Source organism: Mustela putorius, unplaced genomic scaffold (genome assembly GCF_011764305.1).
Source record: "Mustela putorius furo isolate JIRA1106 unplaced genomic scaffold, ASM1176430v1.1 tig00000592_pilon_pilon_pilon, whole genome shotgun sequence".
NCBI lineage: Eukaryota > Metazoa > Chordata > Mammalia > Carnivora > Mustelidae > Mustela > Mustela putorius.
The window spans coordinates 10,778,455-10,792,250 of NW_025421426.1; the positions used below are offsets into that span (position 1 = coordinate 10,778,455).

The 13,796-nt window shown below is 55.5% G+C and overlaps 1 protein-coding gene across 9 annotated transcripts in view; it reads right to left on the minus strand.

Moving 5' to 3' along the window:
* Nucleotides 1–13,796, minus strand: part of L3MBTL1 (L3MBTL histone methyl-lysine binding protein 1) — a 36,228-nt gene continuing 22,432 nt past the window's right edge. For 2 of the 9 annotated variants that reach the window (XM_045082192.1, XM_045082200.1), the window contains exons 14-21: nt 13,461–13,546; nt 13,167–13,277; nt 12,658–12,772; nt 11,737–11,836; nt 11,353–11,550; nt 11,213–11,262; nt 6,297–6,454; nt 3,156–5,867 (exon numbers count right to left, since the gene is read on the minus strand). In XM_045082192.1, coding sequence (XP_044938127.1) covers nt 5,646–5,867; nt 6,297–6,454; nt 11,213–11,262; nt 11,353–11,550; nt 11,737–11,836; nt 12,658–12,772; nt 13,167–13,277; nt 13,461–13,546 — 1,040 coding nt within the window. In that variant the 3' untranslated portion in view covers nt 3,156–5,645. The other 7 variants (XR_006607374.1, XM_045082193.1, XM_045082194.1 and 4 more) reach the window with 7 other exon arrangements.

The window sequence follows — 13,796 nt, forward strand, 5'->3', positions numbered from 1 at the left end:
TGTGTATCACCCGATGTTCAAAGTTTATTTATGTTGTTTCAATACACTGACAACACACCACAGCTTGTAAATTTTTCTCCCTCAAGAGCCAAGAGTCATTTTATCTTAAACCAGAAGATGCTCTTAAAGAACACACACACACGCACACGCACACGCGTGCACACACACACACATACGGAAGATACAAAAACAATCCCACCAAAGTGCATGTGAATGAAAGTGCAAACAGGCTTCGTTTTCAAACTCTGGGTCCGTTCTCTCTGCTTCAGAAATTTAACAGAAAGGTCCTCACTGACCTAAGCCAGGGCCGGGCGGGGGGCTGGGTGCAGCTGTTGGGGGCCAGAGTGTGAGCCGTGTCTGCTGCCCAGAGCAGGGCGCTGGCGCATCACCTGCATCCCCGTCAACGTGGGAGGATCTCCTCTAGGGACAAGATGTGGGTGAAGGGGCCGGAGGGTCGACTGCTTTCCCCCTTTCTTATGGTTTCTTTCTGAAGAGTTTGACGTTGGTGCAGAAAGTGCTGAGGTCTCCAAGTTCGGAGGCCTGGGGCCCCTCTCCTCAAGGCCCGTTGGTAGTCCAGCCTGCCTCTCCCGTCGACTGCGAGTGTGGCCGGCAGATCCGCGTGGCAGAGCTGTCCCAGTCCTGCTCCTCGGGAGTGGGGAGCTCCCACGGCACAGCCGTGCATCCTTGCCGCCTTCTCCTCACACCACAAAGCCAGCTTCTCCTCAGTTTCAAAGAGAAGCCGACCAGGCCAAGTTGCTAGAGAATTCCGCCACCACCCAAGCGAACCAAGGGAGAGAGGCTCGGACTGGCCCCTCCTGCCTCTTGGCCAAGGTGGGGCACCAATGCAACCTCTGGGAGCCTGAGCCTCAGCCAGAGGCAGGGCCTACCCACTTTCTTCTCAGGAAGGCTGTGCTCAGAGCTGCCTCTAAGGGCCGAAAGGGCAGGAACATTAGAAGTCCTGTGGGAGTTCAGCGGGGCGGCTGAATGGCTGCCCCGGCCCAGAGCTGTCTGGGCCCACAGGAGGGAGAGTCCCCTACTGGGCTGTGGCAGGAAATCAACAGAGCTTTGGGTGTCCCACTTCTATGGGAAAGATAAAGCTTCATATTTTAACAATAATAGCCCTTGACATTTTCCCAACACTGAGCCTCACAGATGCACCTGTCAAACACTTCTGGGGGGGGCGCTGATGTGCACACACATACCACGTGACTGAGGGAAGGGTCGGGCTCTGCACCCCGCAGGCCCATCGCAGCACCTGGGGCCACGGGAGCTTGGCGGTTGCCCCTCACCTCCCTGTGGGGCCAGCTGCTCTGGGCCCTCTGCCCCTGCCCCACCCTGGTTGGTTTGGCAGCGGCTCGGTGGAGGCTCAGCCCCCACTTGGACAGAAAGGTTGAAGTCCCCGAGCCCCAGCAGACACCCGGCTGGCAGTGCAAGACAGATGGAGAGTGGTAAGAAAGGCTTACGGAACACAGAGAATTCAAAGACAGAAGAATTCACCTTCCCAACTCCCAACTTCAAGGGGGCTTTGTAAGACCTCAAGAGCAAGACATTGACGGGACAGGTCGAATGTGATGTTGTGAGGTATGCGCGCTAGACCGAGCGGCACATCCCCACGGCAGGAGGCCTGGCAGGCATGGGGTCCTCACCCCAGGACCAGTACCCTGGCTGAGATCCATGCCTGCAGGGAAGGATGGTAGGCCCAGCTTCAGGGACCATCATGCTTGCTGGAGATGCCCCTCTGGGGAGCAAAGACCCGAGATTGTCTGACATACCCTTGTGCTGCCTCTTCCCCACACCTGATACAGGAAGGGTATATGGGGAACCCATGTGGAGCCTTAAACTCTTCCGCACAAGTGAAACAGGTCCTAACCATCCACTCTGCTGGAAACAGGGTTTGGCGTGGGCCACCACAATGCCAGCTCATCAGAACAGCATGCTCAGAAAGGCATCTGGGCTTAGCATCCCGAGAAAAGCAGCCAGAGACGCCCAGTGTATCCTAGGACAACCTGTTTCCAAAGCTCACCCATCCACGGGGGAAGAGCCAGTGGGGTCTGGGTGGGCCCTGCCCAGGAAACCAGACAGCGGAGCAAGTACGTATGTTTGTGGCTGGGTCACTTCCTGGCTGGAGCCAAGGCAAGAAAAGCATGGAGAGAGGCCCAAGAGAAATGAGCCTCTGACCCGAGGATTCCCCTTCTAACAGATTGTCCTTAACCGCTAAGATAAAGACCCTTTGGTGATCACACAAGTCAGCTAGAGATGTGGGGCGGCCAGAGGCAGGGCCCCTCCGGTCTACTCCACCGGTAATGTTCCCCCAGCCCAGTCACACCCTCACTGGTGTGCCTGTTGGCAGATGAGCCCCAGGACTCGGGGGCTAGGACTCCCAGGTATCCTGTAGGAAGCAACCCCAGAGAGAAGGAGCACCAACCCCTGGTAAGTCGTAGAGGGGGATGGGGGTGGGGGTGGGATATGAGGAACTCGAGTTGGGAAGGAAGCGTTGGCTGCGGAGGGAGGCCCAGCTTGGGCTGGAGGTGAGCCCGGCCCCGAGCCACTCACTTTAAGGTGTCATCGGCGTTTTTGAACATGAGAATGGCGTTATAGATCTTCAAGGCCGGACCCAGCTTGACGCTCATGATCTTCACAATGTCCGCCTGTGTCAGCAAAAGGAAGGCCTCGCCGTCAATCATCTGAGGGGTCAGGGGAGGGAGGCGGAAAGCGGAGAGGGTGGAGGGAGAGGGCCGCGGGAAGGAGTGGCGGGGAGGTGGGCGGGGGATGCGTAGGGAGCGGGCGGGGGAGAAAGAGAAACGGAGTCAGGGATGGGGGAGGGGAGGGGGGGACAGAGATGGGAAGAGGAAGGAAAAGGAGAAACGAGGGAGGGAGAAAGGAAAAAAGGAAGATCGCGATGGGGACAGAGAAGGACAGAGATCTCCACTGGCTCCCCCACGTTCACCCACATACTCTTTCTTTCTTTCTGCTGCCTGGTCTGAGGTCAGTGTGTGTGCATAACGTCTTCTGAGTCCTCCCGGCCAGTGGCCTCAAAACACCTGCCCCAGGTTAGTGTCCCTGCTGCTGGCAGGTCAACACGCAGACGCAGGGGGCGTGCACAGGGGATGCAGTGGGATGTGCACGGTGTCACCTATGAGCTCTTCTTGCTGGGGGTTTGCGGGGAGAGAGGATGGGAGAGTGATTTCGTCTGAATCTGGGCTGGGCCAACCGCCAGACTGGACAGACTGACTACCCATGAGACCGTCAGTCTGCTTTGCCCTAATTTCTCACGCTAATGACTGGTCTGTGTCCCAGCCAGAGAGAATCTTGACGTTGTGTGTGTCGGAGTGGACCATTTCAGCCCAACCACGGCCACTCCCTGGAGCGTGGTCCAGATCCTGGGGGGTGGGGGGTGATGCCACGGACCAGATCCTGGGAAGGGTCATCTTCAGCTCTCACAGGCGTCCTGCTTCCCACTGAGACCCCATCTGATGCTGGCCGTCCACCCTTTGCCCCTTCTGGCCACTGCTTTTGTGTCCCAGACCATGCCGAACTGAGACACACAGCAGGTGCTCAGGGTGGGAGAGAGCCCTTCTTCTGACAAGGGGAGGATGTTGTAGCACCTAACTTTCGTGTGGCTCTGTGGCTGGCTGAATGACTACACTCAGCAAGGAGTTATGACTGTCGTCACAGAGGGAGACCTCTAACCAGTGAAACAGGTGTGGTAAAGGTGTGGCTGAGTCACCAAATGACAAGGTGTATGACACTGGAAAGGCTTACTGGTATTAGAGATGACAGGATCAAGATTTAAAACAATGAGACTATGAAACCAACAAAATAACATTTAATAGGGATAAATGTAAAGTTGTACATTAGGTTAATAAAAAAAAAAGAACAGTGGTACAAGTAACAAACTGGAAAATGTGGTTAGAATATAATGGAAATTGATATAATAAACGGCACTTGGGGACTTTTGTGACCTCCAAGCTGGTCTGATGTGGCTATAATGAAGCTAGTGCAAACTTAATTTTTGCTTAAAAAAAAAAGAAAAAGAAAAGAAAAAATTATATAGGGTTTGCGTCTAGGGCAAGAGAAAACAACCCAAATATCCAGTAACAGGAGAAGCATGGGCTCTTCATAAAATGGAGCGGTACTGAGCAATACGAATGGACAGACCACTGGTTATACACGGTAACACGGATGAGCCTGAGAAACGTCACACTGAGTGAAAAGAGACAGACACCAAAGGATAAAAGCTGCACCCCCCTTTATGTGACATCTGAGAACAGGTATAACTAACTTACGGTGCTAGAAATTAGAACAGTGGCCACTGATGAGGGCAGGGACTGACAAAGGGGCCAAGAAAGACTGTAAGAACTCCCTGGTATGATGGGAACGTTCTAGATCTTGGCTGAAGTTCTGGGTTCAGGTGTGTTCGTCTCACAAAACTCGTGGAACTGTACTTCTAAGGTGCGTGGATTTTGTTCCATGTACATTTTTAACTCCATTAAGAAACATCTGGGGGTCGGTTCAAGGATTCTAACAAGTGTAACCCTGCGGTGGGTGCAGCTGTTAAGGGGGGGGGCGGCTGTGCCTGGTGACAGGTGGGGGTATCAGGGTGGGGGCTGGATGGGGAATCTCTGTACTTTCCTCTCCATTTTGCTATCAATCTAAAACTGCTCTGTAAAGATAAAGCCCTTTAAAAAACAAAACCAGAAAGCATGTACGGGAGAACTCAACCGGCGTGTTCTGTGCTGGTCAGAAAGCATCTGACACCGGGGTACAGCCCTGAACACATATGTCAGAGTGAGACCACCAGCCCAGCAGGCAAGCACCGGGAGTGGGGTGGCATCTGTGGGCTCCCCCACACGAGGTTACTATGAAGAACTGGCTATGCTGGGTCTAGAGGGAGTGAGTCTTCTCGGGGAAGAGGAAGAGACTTCTTTCCTATGGGCGCCTTTCCCACTTATGGGGAGCTGAGACTATGCTTTCCTGGATGAAGGGGTATGGACGCGTGTATTCTTGGGAGGGGAGATCTAAACAAACTCCAAGCTACCCTTCCAGTTTCAAACTGTGTGAATTCGGAATCACGATAAAAATCTTCACTTGAGGACTTAAGGACGACTATTCAGAGTTAAAACCACCACTGAGCCCCCCTCCCCCACCCCAGTACCAGGCATTCTGTTATAGTGATAGGATTTGTGTATTACTCTATAGCAGGCGAGCGATATAATTATACTAGACATTCTGGTATCACGATCCATTCATCATGGCCATTGTTCAGGACAGCCCTGTGAGGTTGTCACCGTTATGGCCGCATTATCCCTGTTTTAACTCATTTTATAGATAAGAAGATGCAGTCACACACAGTAAAGAGCTCCAACTGGCAGAACTGGGATTCACACTCACCCTGTCTGTAAAGCTATGGTTCTTTTATGTACGACTTACTGCTTCTTGTCCTTGGTAAGCTTTCGGGTCTTGGTACTACGTATGTGTTAGGACCCTGGCGAAAGAGGCAGACCTATGCCTTTCAGGACCCACTTGAACTTACTGTCCCTAGTGAGCTGGGTTTGGAAGGCAGGCCGCAAGGAGAGCAGAGGAGCGAATGGAGCCCCGTCTCCGAGAGGCATTCTCCTTCCTGCGGTGATCTGAACACAGAGGGTTTACAAGCTGGGCCACGGTCCGTACTGGATTTTTCCCAGAGTCCCCACAGGCAGGACAACAGAGGGCCCTTCCTGGCAGGGGGCAGCGCTGCTGAGGGCATCTGCTCCCTGTCGCCTCAGTGACTGACCCTTCTGCCCCACTCTGCACTTGTACCTCACCTCATCTTTGAAGAGTCGTGCCTGGTCCTCACAGCCGGTCAGGGTCTGAACGAAGCTGAAGACCTTGGAAACCAGAGAAGCACCTGTTGCCAAGGGGATGGGGCCTGGGAGCGCAAGGGAGAGGCGGTCCCACGTGCACTGGCTGCTCTCGGGGCTTTGACAATGTCATTTTTCCTTATTAGCCTGCGAGGATGCTTGTGTCCCTGCTGCTGGGTGAGCGAGCCGGGGCCCAGGGGAAGCGTCTCTCCCGCTGGACTTGCCTGGGGACTAGAAGTGCGGGGCGCCCCCACCGGCCAGGGGAGGCCTGCTGAACCATCGATCGGCCCCCGCTGGGCACCCACCCAGAGGGACCACGGACAGGAGACAGGAGCAGCGGATGCTGCCAGGAGCCGAGTCCGCCTCTGCCTGCCCGGGGCCTTTCCTGAGCCCTCCCGCCAGGCTGTGGGGAGGGCACAGTAAGGGAGAGGAACGGGGATGGGTCCTCGCTCTCACCTCATCAATGGTCCACTTGGCAACTGCAGAGGCGGAGATGCCCGCCACTCCCGGCAGGAGCTTGCAGTGCTGTTCCCAGCACACGGACAGCGAGCGGTCCGGGTGGGCCGACAGGGCTGACATGAAGAGGGACTGGTGCATGGCGTCCGCGGCTAGCGCTGCAGGCGGAGGCAGAGGCCGAGGCCAGCAGGCTGACTCTGAGGACGAAGCTGGTCCCCAGGGCCCGCTCGTACCCCTGCCCCTTGGGAGGACCGCGGCCCCTTTCTGAGAGTCTTGCAGAGCCAAGAGGGAGGGCGATGGGACCCCTCACGCACAGCTCGCTCCCTCTGGCCAGGTACGCTCCTCACTTCACAGACTTCTGGGGCTCAGCTGTCAGGAACGACCCCAGCCCCCTGTCTCTGAGGCTACATCACCCTGGGCCCCACAAGGAGATGCTGTAGCATTCCTGACTGTTCTCTAGATGCCCTGCAGCAGAACGGCCTCTACCCGCCAAGGATCTCAGCCCCGGCAGCAGAAGCCCATTCGGTCTGCCCTCCTCTTCTTGAGACCTCCGGGGCCCCGAACCACTGGCGGGGGGCGAGGGAGATTCTGTGCGGGAACCGGGCCTGGAAGCCGCGGCCATCGCCTCCGGCTCCCGTCCTCGTCCCTGTGCTCACCTGAGCCCGGTCCGGTTTGCCCGCTGCCTACGTGAACCTGCTCGCCACCTCCACGCTACCAGCCACCCGCCGCTCTGCCTGCAGTCCCAGCTCCTGGCCTCCAGCCTCGGCTGCTACAGGGTCTCCTGTGGGACTCCGCTCTGCTGGGCCTCCTTCTTGGCCAGGCCTGGCGCCTGCCTGCCTGGACTTCAGTTACCTTTGGCCGCTCTGACAAGCCTGGCCCCTGCCTCTCTCACCAGCCTCGGCAGGCCTGGAGCCACGCGGTCACTGTCCCACGGGGCTTGCCCTGCCTCTAACAGTCCAAGAGAGCTGCCTCTTTCCTGTTCACGGGGCATTGGTTCTGGACATGCGGCTGCAGCTCGCCACCACCCCCTTCCCATGGGGCCTCCCCTGCTCATCAGACTGTCCTTCCCTGACCTTCGGCCCCTAAGCTTCAGCCTTTCACCACAACTCTGCACCTTGCAGCCACCCCCCGAGCCTCTGGGATCCTATCGGCAGCCCCATGTGCCGTACTCTGCAGCTCCTCCTGCCATCCCTGCTCATCGGCCCCAGAGAGCCCTGCCTTGGGCACCACGAGGCAGCTGCCACCCCGGCAGCCTCTCCCCTGCCCGCTTCCGCCCCAGCGCTTTGTTCCCTGGCCACAGGTCTGGCCTCCTGCCTTTGAGGTCCTGTTTCTGGTTCTTCAGGTACTGGTGGAGGAGTCCTGGGGGACAAGGCCAAGAGGCTGTAGGGAGCTTTGCTCCTTATCTTTCTTCCCCAGAAAGATATCACAGGACAGGAGCTCTCACTCGCCGTCGGGGTGTCTTACCGAACTGCAAACTGCCTTGGAGCCGGTCAGAACCTGCTTAAGTTTGTTTTTTGTTTTGGGGTTTGTTTTTTTTTGGCCTTATAAACAACGGAAACATATTCCTGACAGTCATGGCAGCTGGGAAGTCCAAGATCAAGGCACCAGCAGATTTGGTATACGGCGAACGCCCACTTCCTGGCTAACAGATTGCCAGTTTCTCACGGGGTGTCATTTCGCAGGAGCACTGGAACCTCTGAAGTCTCTTTTATAAGAGCACGGATCCCATTTGTGAGGGCTCCACCCCTATGACCTAATCACCTCCCCAAGGCCCCACCTCCTAATACGGTCACACTGGGGATTCAGTTTCACATATGAATTTGTGGGGGGACACAAACATTCAGTCCATAGCATTATTGTTGTTGTTGTTATTATTATTATCATATTATTGGATAAGCCCTTCTTCACCCTCTCTGGGCTGCAGCCTCCGTCTGAAGAGACTTAAGTTCTCAGGATGCTTCTGGAATGAACACACAGGCACACGCCCTCTGGTGGTCAGAACATGGCTCTGGATGGCAAGCTGGCCAGGTGTCCGTCCCACAGACGGCTAGAAAAGGTGCCCACTACAGTCCCATCCCCAGAAGTCCTCACCCTGGGGCCTGAGAGGCTGGCCAAGCCCCTCCTCACTCAAGCCTGAAGCTGCACGACGTGCCTTCTGCTTCCACCAAAAAGAGTATGGACCGGCAGCACGAGGAGGTCAGCCACACTCAGGGCTAATAATATCAGTAGGGACTGGTGTTAAGCCCTTTACTTGACCTTTTCTTTTTTTTTTTTTTTTTTTTTTTTTTAAAGATTTTATTTGTTTATTTGACAGACAGAGATCACAAGTAGGCAGAGAGGCAGGCAGAGAGAAAGAGAGGAGGAAGCAGACTCCCTGCTGAGCAGAGAGCCCGATGTGGGACTCGATCCCAGGACCCTGAGATCATGACCTGAGCCAAAGGCAGCGGCTTAACCCACTGAGCCACCCAGGCGCCCTACTTGACCTTTTCATTTAAGCCCCCTACTGCCTTCTGAGGTGGGGCGTACTATCAGCATTGCACAAATGAGCCAGCCAAGGCTCAGAGAGGGGGTCACCTGCCCGAGGTCTCACAGCCTGTAAAAGGCCATCTGACTCCAGGGCTGTGCTTTTAACCACCATCCTAGATACTGTCCAGGTTGCAGAGACTATTCCTGAAGAACTGGAATAGCTTAAGCGCTGCCCACCAACTAGGCATGAACTAGATGCTCTCCTACCCACTCTTCTGGCCTCAAAGACAAGGGCATTCCACTCGACTGAGGTGAGATCCCCAGCATGCCTGCTGTGTGTCAGGCCCTGTGTCAGTGCCTGAAGCTGTGAGGTCAATCTGTCACCCAACGGGAGGCTCAGTCACCCTGTCCCTCCCTTTGGAACGTGCCATGGGGTTCACTGTGTTCCCCCCAAATTCACATGGTGAAGACCTAACCCCCAATGCCCCTGAATGGGACTATACAGTTAATCCTTGACCAGTGTGGGAGGGGTCAAGTCAGTCATGACCATACAGTCAAGTCCACGTAGAACTTTGACTTCCCCCAAAACTTTGCTGCTAACACCCCACTGTTGACTGGGAGCCTTACCAACATCATATACATTACCATAGGTTTTCTATGTTATATGGATTATATACTGTATTCTTTTTTTTTTTTTTTAAGATTTTATTTATTTATTTGACAGAGAGATATCACATGTAGGCAGAGAGGCAGGCAGAGAGAGAGGAAGGGAAGCAGGCCCCCTGCTGAGCAGAGAGCCCGATGTGGGACTCGATTCCAGGACCCTGGAATCATGACCTGAGCCAAAGGCAGCGGCTTAACCCACTGAGCCACCCAGGCGTCCCTATATACTGTATTCTTTCAATAAAGGAAGCTAGACAAGAAAACGTTATTAAGGGGCGCCTGGGTGGCTCAGTGGGTTATAGCCTCTGCCTTTGGCTCAGGTCATGATCCCAGGGTCCTGGGATCGAGTCCCGTATCAGGCTCTCTGCTCAGCAGAGAGCCTGCTTCCCCCTCTCTCTCTCTCTGCCTGCCTCTCTGCCTACTTGTGATCTGTCAAATAAATAAATAAAATCTTAAAAACACAAAACGTTTTTAAGAAAGTCTCCCAAAAAATACATTGGCAGTACTGTGCTATAAAAAATTCACATGTGGGGCACCTGGGTGGTTCAGTGGGTTAAAGCCTCTGCCTTCAGCTCAGTTCCGGATCCCAGAGTCCTGGGATCGAGCCCCGCATCGGGCTCTCTGCTCAGCAAGGGAGCCTGCTTCCCTTCCTCTCTCTGCCCGCCTTTCTGCCCGCCTCTCTGCCTACTTGTGATCTCTATCTGTCAAATGAGTAAAAATAAAATCTTAAAAAAAAAAAAATTCACATGTAAGTGGACATGCATAGTTCAAACCCCTTTGTTCAAGGGTCAGCTGTACTGGGAGACAGCGTCTTTCAGCAGATGACTAAGTTCAAATGAGGGCATCAGGGTGGGTTCTCATCCAATCTGGTGTCCTGACAACAAGAGCAGTTTTGGACACGCGCAGAGAGACACCGGGAGCACACACGCACAGGGGGCAGACTGCGGGAGGACACAGTGAGAAAGCGGTCATGTGCAAGCCAGGGGCAAGGTCTCAGAAGAAACCCACCCTGTGGATACCTTGATCTGGGACTCTGAGCCTCTGGAAGTGTAAGAAAATAAATTTCTGTGGGTTAAGTGGCTAAGTCTGTGGTACTTGGTCAGGGCACCAAAGCTAAAACAAAGGAGCTGGAGGGGTAACTGACATCTGGCTAGGTGCTTCCACACTGTTACACCAGTGGCAAGGGCAGAAGTCAGACCCGAGTCTGAATCCCAGCTCTACCCCCTACAAGTTGATTGACTTCGCCCTCTGAGCCTCCCAGTCCTCTTCTCTCAGCAGAAGAGAGTGGTGTCCATGTTATAGGATGCCTGTGAGGGTCAGCGACCGTGTATGTAGAGCGCCTGTGACAGTGCTGGGCCCACAGTAGGTACTCAGTAAACAGCATCACTAAGTAGTTATTCCAGGTACTGGATGCCCGAAAGAAGTATTAGTCATGTCTTCAAATGAGGCTGAGACTCGGAGATATTAAGTGACTTGCTTAGGGTCACGCAGCTAGACAGTGCAAGCCAGGCCTCCCTCCCAGGAGGAGCAGAGCTGGGGGCCTCCGCCTGCTGCACAGTGGGGAGCCTGAGGCCCAGAGACTCACAACAGGGTCTCCGGTGAGGTGGGGCTGGAGCCTGAAGGGCCTCCTGAGCTCTGGCCTCTGCTCTGTGCTCCGCGAGGCGTGAAAGGAAGAGGCGCCTCCCTTCCACTTCCCCTGGGTCCCCTCGTGACTCATCCCACCAATCACTAAGCACTCACTGCGAACACGGTGTGGAGGGCATGGCAGTAGAGGACTCTGGACTTACTTGGGAAATCTTCCTGCGGGATCTTCCGGTATTTAGGAGGGCGTCCAATCCTGGAGAGAGAGGGACCCGGTCCGTGGCAGGGCATCAGGGCCTGGCCTGGCCCCAGAGGACACGAGGCCCTGTACCCTTGCCCTCCGCACCGGCCATGCTGGCGAGGCTTCTTCCTTAGGGAGAAGCCCGAGAGGTTCCTCTTACGGGCCGAGGCCTCTGTGTCGGATAACTCCGCCTTCAGCCGACTCTGGTTCCTCTCAGCCAGCGGGCAGCCCGAGAGGCAATGGTGAGCTGTGAACTTGCCTGTGACGTGTCCGGAACCATCACAACCAGGAGTGGGGCACTTCCTGGGGAAGAGTTAGAAGGAGAAGGCTTACATTGGGCTGAATCCACTTGTCCCCACTGAGCCCTTCCCCAGGCTGGTCCCCTTCAGAGAGTGTTTTGGGGAACCCTGATGGGCCTCACGGAGGAGGTATAGAGGACCCCTCTCTGAACAATGCCTGAGAGTCTCTAAGCAGAAGCCCTTCGCTCACCGGTGGTGAAAGCTGTACTTGGAGGTCCGAGTGTGTGGCAGGCTCCGACAGCTGAGAGGGGGACAGCCCCCGGGGGAGGCAGAGCTGGGCTCTCTGGGTCCTGGGGGAGCAGGAAGAAAAGAGAGTTAGCATGAGGTCCTGGACTGGGGGTGGGGTGGGGGATGGAGAGCAGGGAAGGAACAGTTTCTCTGGGGAAGGTCAGCACTAGGAGCTAGCACCCACCTAAGGGGCCCTAACGTAGACTGTGACATCATTTCCTGCTAATGAGTAGCGCCCCTCCTTGGGGAATGAGGGCTTGGCTCTTATACGCTTTGTCAAAACCCCAGGCCATGTCCATTGTCTATGAGAGGAGATCCCTATGGGAGAAAATCAACTCCAAGCTGGTGTGGGCACAGCAGTAGCTTAGAAGCCACATCAGGCACAATTATGTTACCCTGTTTGCTTCCCTGTTTCGTTCTTGAGACTCTGGTAACTTTCTTTAGGCCCTACTCGTATTTGGAGAAAAATCGAGAAGGATCAACACCGCATGTGTCTTGGGGTTAAGTAGTCCAATGACCTGACCTCCCAAGCCACCCGCAGGGACCAGGATCTTGTTTAAGGGAACCCAGCTTCCTCAGCAAACATAATGTGTGCTCTGTGTGGCTCTGCTGGGTGCTGAGGGAACCCCCGGGGTGCAGAGCTCCCTCCTAGGCACACTGAAGCAACCTAAACCCAACAGCCAGGGAAGCCAGAAGCACAGCTCAGTGTAGCAGAGACCCCTGATACAGGGAGGATGGGGGACCCAGAACTCACTGTGGGCACTGGAGCCCACCTGTGCATGACGGTCAGAATCCCCTGGATTCTACAGGAGGGGGACGGTCAGAGCTCATGGGGTTGGGACTTCTTAGTAGGAAAGGGTCCGAGTGTCCTAAGTGTACGCACGGAGAGGAGGCTGCAAGGGATGTCCTGTCTTGGAGCACCAGCCCGCAGGGTGGATGTCTGGGTGGTCGGCGTCAATCCAGAAGTCATAGGCGTGACTCCAGCCATCGAAGTGGAGCTGTGGAGGAAAGGCCGTTGGCGGTCAGGCGTCATCCTGGATTGGAAGGACCAAGCAGCCAACCTCACAGTAACCCGCCTCCACCACCACATTTTCCAAGGGCATCCTTCATTAAGTTACTGGCATCTTCCATCAATCTAGGCACAGGACAAGGGTCATCAGACCCACGTGGAAGGCTCAGAGAGGGGAAAGGACTGGTCCCAGCTCATCAAGATCACTCACGGACGAGGGCAGAGCGAGACCCAGGATCTTCAACCTTGAGTATAGAGCTCTCCTCCCTACAACCTGCAGCCTCCCTTACGTCTGGCTCCTGCCATGCCCTTGACCGCAAAGCTGTCAAGAATTCCTGCCCAGACAGCCTGTGCACTCCCCAATTCAAGGGGCCCAGAGCCACCTTTATCCGATGGTCCTCCACGTCCTCCACACTGGCCACGCGCACCAGGGCTGGGTTCCTGCGGTCCACGGCCTCCAGTTTCATGTTGACCAGAAAGCTGTGTGGGGGTCGCTGCAGGGGGACAGCAGCCTTCAGGCCAACGCCCAGCTCAGGGGGGCCGAGGCCCCAAGGACAGAGGCCAAGTCCTGTGCCTTGGAAATCATGGTGTGCCAAAGGGGCAGCCTTCCATTGGGCTGGTTGAGTGTTCCATGCCTTCCCAGAGGTCAACTCTGAGAGCAGAGAGAGCTGACTCACCACCTTGAAGGCCCAGGTGGGCACAGCAGATGCCCCGGTTTCTTCCAGATACTTCTCCCAACAGAAGCTATCAGGGTCTGGGTAGTCTGGAGGAGAGGATGAGAACAATGTCTCGGCATCCCTGCACACCAGGGGAGCTCTCTCTCCCCAAAACAGGACCAGGAGCTCAGAAGGGGTACAATCCCCCTCACCCCCAGCACCACCAGCACCAGCTCCAGGCAGGGGCTCCTGAGGCAGAGGGGCACTAACCAGAACTAAACACATCACCACCCCACAGTTCACTGTGGGTTCCTGGGCTATCTTCTCCCCTCCCCAGCCCTACTGCTGCAGCCCTAG